The sequence below is a fragment of the Lactuca sativa genome, chromosome 4 (assembly GCF_002870075.4).
Source record: "Lactuca sativa cultivar Salinas chromosome 4, Lsat_Salinas_v11, whole genome shotgun sequence".
NCBI classification, from domain to species: Eukaryota; Viridiplantae; Streptophyta; class Magnoliopsida; order Asterales; family Asteraceae; genus Lactuca; species Lactuca sativa.
Window position 1 is genome coordinate 346,897,281 of NC_056626.2, and position 4,697 is coordinate 346,901,977.

The window sequence follows — 4,697 nt, forward strand, 5'->3', positions numbered from 1 at the left end:
TAAACAACTTGTAATTATTATTTGAAAGAAATTGAAAAGTAATGGGAGTTTCAAATGAATGTGGTGAAAGAAAAAATACATAAGAGTTTCAAATGAATATGGTTAAAGGAAAAATGTTTCCTTTATAAGTATATAAAGAAGATTAACGTGTAAAAGATTAGCAAACATCCGTAGATGGCTTTTGAAGTATTAGAAATTTTGCATAGTTCATTTTATATATTCACTGCTTTATTATGAATTTGTTGATAACCAATTAAGTTGTGACACCCAATGTTGATTTGCATTTGAAACAAACATAATTTCTTTTGAGACCACATCTTGATAAATACGATCTTAAATCATAAAATGTTTTGAAAACCATATTATTTTAAAAAGCATAAAGTTTGGGTGCTACATTAGACATCTTCTTGAACTCCTTAGAGGGTACTCTCAGAAAGCAGAGCATCAGATACAAAACTTGACTAATTCAAGACGATTATCAAACAAAGGCAATGTACTCTCAGAATCAGTTCTTTCCGATTATGAAATTGTAAAACAAGAACAGATATGGCAGTCATACACTACACCTCGGTTCGATTATCGGTTCCTAAATACCCACGAAATCGGTTTTTGGTTTTTCATTTCCAGTTTTAAAATCGATTGATCCCTCACATTTATTCCAATCTTGGAAGATGTTCTTCATATGAAACATCTTTTACAAAGAGATAATAAAAGGAGTTGCAAAAGAAAAAATTATACTTGCTTTTGATTTACATCTATTAATTGGGAGACCATAATTATTGATTGATTTGGAAAATAATAATGGAATTAGAAAATAGCTTGCATGATAAATAAGGTTTTATTTTTGTGATATACAGTAATTTCCCGAGATCAAATCATAAAATATGGTCAAATGCTCGTTCTGTCATCAACACTTGTTGATTGATTTGGAAAATAGTAATGGAATTAGAAAATAGCTTTCATGATAATTAAGGTTTTATTTTTCTGATATACAGTAATTTCCCGACATCAAATCATAAAATATGGGTTTTCATAAAATATGGTCAAATGCCCGTTCTGTCATCAACCCACTTTTTATGATTTGGGTCGACCTTTTCTTGCTTTTCTCCATTAAATAATAATGGGGTTTCATGATTTTGGAACACTTCAAAGTTGAAAGTTCAAACCCCCATCGTCTACAAAAATCCTACATAGTCCCCAAATTATCATTCCATGCATTTTCCCAAAACACAAAAAGAACCAAAACTAACACATACATAAAGCAAGTAAAATAACACAAACACCGTAGTTCATCGCCATGTCAGCTTGTTAGGGGTTCGTCACATCCTACAGGACCTAAGACTTCTTTCTCGTCTCCATCGTCAACTACGCATCTGCCCATGCAGCAAAAATCGGCATATGAGACCTCAGTTGGGTCGTTGTCGCAGCTACAGTCGGGATCCATGTATTCATCGCCGGCGGCATCCCAAGAACCATCGGAAGATTCTTGTTCCTTTTCATGCATTCTTCACCGGAGTCCCCATTGTTCTTGATAGTCGACGACTCATCTCCCTCAACTCCACCACCACTGTTTTGCTCATATACTTCCGTTTTCCATTCCAACATGCTACCATCACTGGTGACATCATTCGAGAGGGTTTTGTGTTCACCATTATGAGCTTCGTTAGCCACAACCTCGGTCATGGGCTCTCGTGCTTTAGTTCGCCTTGCTAGTTCCCCAGATAGAAGGGTATTGCTCTCCATGATCCTTTCCACATTATACCTTGACACATCAAAGTTTGTAACCGCATTTACACCACGAAATTTGATAGCAGCAACATCATAAGCCTCCGCAGCGTCCTCCTGAGTGCCTACAATGTTATATATAACTTAAAACTTTATTAACGTTTCGACTAATGATTAGGTATGAAATGTTTTTTAATATATCAATGTGACTTACTAAATGTGCCTAGGTAAAGATCTTTGTTCCCTGCCACACGACCAATCCGAGCTTGCCATCTGCCATGTTGATGGTGTCTACAAATCACAAATTTGAAAAGAAATCTCAAAAACCTGTCTTTTTGTGTGCATCATATAATTTTGTTTACTTGTAAATGTAAAAGATGATTTTTTTTTTTTTTTTGAATCTTGGACCTTGTTACTCCTCTATAAATTGAAGCTCCCCTAGAGAAACCGCTGCTTCTCCTGAATAGAATTGAAAGAAAATATATACATCATCTTAAATACGAAGTTAATAAATGTAAGGGTTGAGATATTTTAAGATTTTTTTAAAACAGCAGGAAGCAAAAATATTAAATGACTGCCCAGGGACCAGGACTCCACGAGGTACAAGGATAACAAGTTTAAATTACAAAAAAGCAAAAACAGTTACAATTTTTTACCACTAAAATGAGTATGATTTTAAAATGGGAATCTTGGAAAGAAAAAGGTTACCTTCTCAAGTGAGCAACGTATTCTTGTCTTGACATATTCTTCATTTCTTCAAGCTCTTGTTCATAGTTCTCCACCTAAGTCAACATTTTTTTTTATGTTAATATCCACTCGATTTTGATAAAGAAACATAAACTTATATAATTTGATATCTAATGAAGTACTACGTACAGGAAAGTTAATATGAGTTGAAGATCCCCAATACTTGAGTGCTGCTAGATCATAAGCTCTTGCAGCTTTCTCTTCCATATCATAACCCCCTAAAAGTCAACATGAAGTACTCATAAGTCAGTCTTGATTTGATTAAAAAGTCAAAAAAAACATGGCTAAAAGCCTAAAACAAGAAACTGAGGCTTACCCAGATAAACTGAAGCATAGTTCAAAGTCCATGAAACAAGAGACAGAAAATTGGTAAGAAATTGTAGAGTTATAATTTGTCAAAATAAGCAAAATGACAAAACTCGACGCTTCTAACCTTGTCTTCCCTTCCTCGTCTGGCCTTCTTTTCTGCAACTGTTGTCCCATAAATGAGCTTCATATCTACCCGTCCATCTATGCCTGAGATGTAAATAAAGATTCAGAGATATAATATTCCCATCTCAAATTCAAAACAAAAACTCCACAACTTATACATCAAGAACAACAACATGAAATAAACCTGGTGACACCCCTATACTGTGATGTTCGTTGACCAAATGTATCTAAAGATTTTCTGTGAACAATCTGCTTCTGTTGATCCACCTTCTCCGACCCTCTTTTCTTGGTTTCCATAACGACAGATTCAGTGACGTTAGCTGGAGTCATTTGTTGCTGTGATATAGTGACGCATGAGCTTGATTGTGAACAACCAGGGCTCATTGACAAGCTAAGTGACTGTAAACCGCCACCGCCACCGCCACCGCCACCACCGCTGCCGGAATGGTAATCTGTTGAAACCCAACCTTCTCCGATAGTTGGTAGGTAGAGACCACAAGAAGAACCTGAAGCAATTTGGGACTCTTTGGCTTCTTGTAGTTGTATTGTTTGATACAACCCATTGTAATCTTGGTAGTGTTGGGGTTGAATCTGATAGTTTTGAGTCCCATTCTCATGGTTGTAGTACATTGCATCGGTATCTAAATCAGTGGTCCCCATTGTTACACCACCAAAAAAGTTCTCAAGTTTTGGTGTTGTTGAAGCTACCATCCCTAAAAAGAAACACACCATTAGTAACATTTCGAGCAAGAAATGGAGCTTCAAAAGAAAACAAATTAAACCTTGTGATTGTGATCTGGTGATGGTGTCCATTAGGCAAAGTGAGCCATCAGACTTGAGGGGCATTATAGGGAAAGTAGAGTAAATCCCACCACCATTTACACCCTCAACTCCACCACAGTAAAGGTTTTGGTAGTTAAAATGGGAAGGGAAAGTGAAAAAAGATGTGGTATTTGACTCATTCGAGGGAGAAGAGTGAGTAGCCACTGATGAGTGAGGAGAAAGAGAGAAACCCAGCCAGTTGTCACTGTTTTTGTTGTTGCCATTGTTGTTGTCATTAGACTTCATTGTATCCCTCGAATCAAGTTTGAAATTTTCTTGGTTCAAGAGCAAAGGGAAAAGAGAGAAAACTTGATCAATGATTGGTGTAGTAGTAAACTAATCATACACATTTTCCCCACCATTCTTGAAACTAATAAGAATGGGGTGGGGGCGGGAGGGTGGGGGAGAGAAGAAGTCTAGAGTCTTATCTTTTTGTTGTTTTCTAGTTGCAGACTCGGTAGAAAACAGAATCTATATGGATACTTACATACATAAATGTATGTATACATAAAATCTAAATGAAAATCAATTATATTTATGAGTCTTTATCTATATATCTATATGAAAAGATTGGTAAAGGGGAACAAAGCAAGTTCCTTCAAACTTATACAAAAAGAATGAGTTTACAGCGAACAATGTTGGGAATCCTTCCAGCATTGCATGGGGATCTGTGAATGAGAAAGACTTGATCTTTTGCCTCTCTCTCTCTCTCTCTCTCTCTCTCTCTCTCTCTCTCTCTCTCTCTCTCTCTCTCTCTCTCTCTCTCTCTCTCTCTCTCTCTCTCTCTCTCTCTCTCTCTCTCTCTCATCCACTGTTCTTTTCGCTTTTACTTTATGTGATACATATCCTCTCTCATCTCATCTATAATATAAATGTATATGCAATATATGGTATATTCTTTTGGGGAAATATTTTTGATACCAATCTTTACTCAATAATAGAGTTTATATGTCTTCGCAGCAAATCTATGT

At 36.2% G+C, this 4,697-nt stretch overlaps 1 protein-coding gene across 1 annotated transcript; it reads right to left on the reverse strand.

The window, feature by feature from the left end:
* Positions 1 to 1,134: 1,134 nt before the first annotated feature.
* Positions 1,135 to 4,109, reverse strand: LOC111910687 (AP2-like ethylene-responsive transcription factor ANT). Its single transcript, XM_023906518.3, has 9 exons — positions 3,687 to 4,109; positions 3,089 to 3,617; positions 2,906 to 2,988; positions 2,789 to 2,797; positions 2,602 to 2,690; positions 2,434 to 2,507; positions 2,134 to 2,184; positions 1,940 to 2,016; positions 1,135 to 1,850 (listed from the first exon to the last, which is right to left on the reverse strand). The coding sequence occupies exons 1-9, from the start codon at positions 3,970 to 3,972 to the stop codon at positions 1,366 to 1,368; spliced, it is 1,683 nt and encodes a 560-aa protein (XP_023762286.1). The 5' UTR covers positions 3,973 to 4,109; the 3' UTR covers positions 1,135 to 1,365.
* Between the last annotated feature and the right edge of the window lie 588 nt (positions 4,110 to 4,697).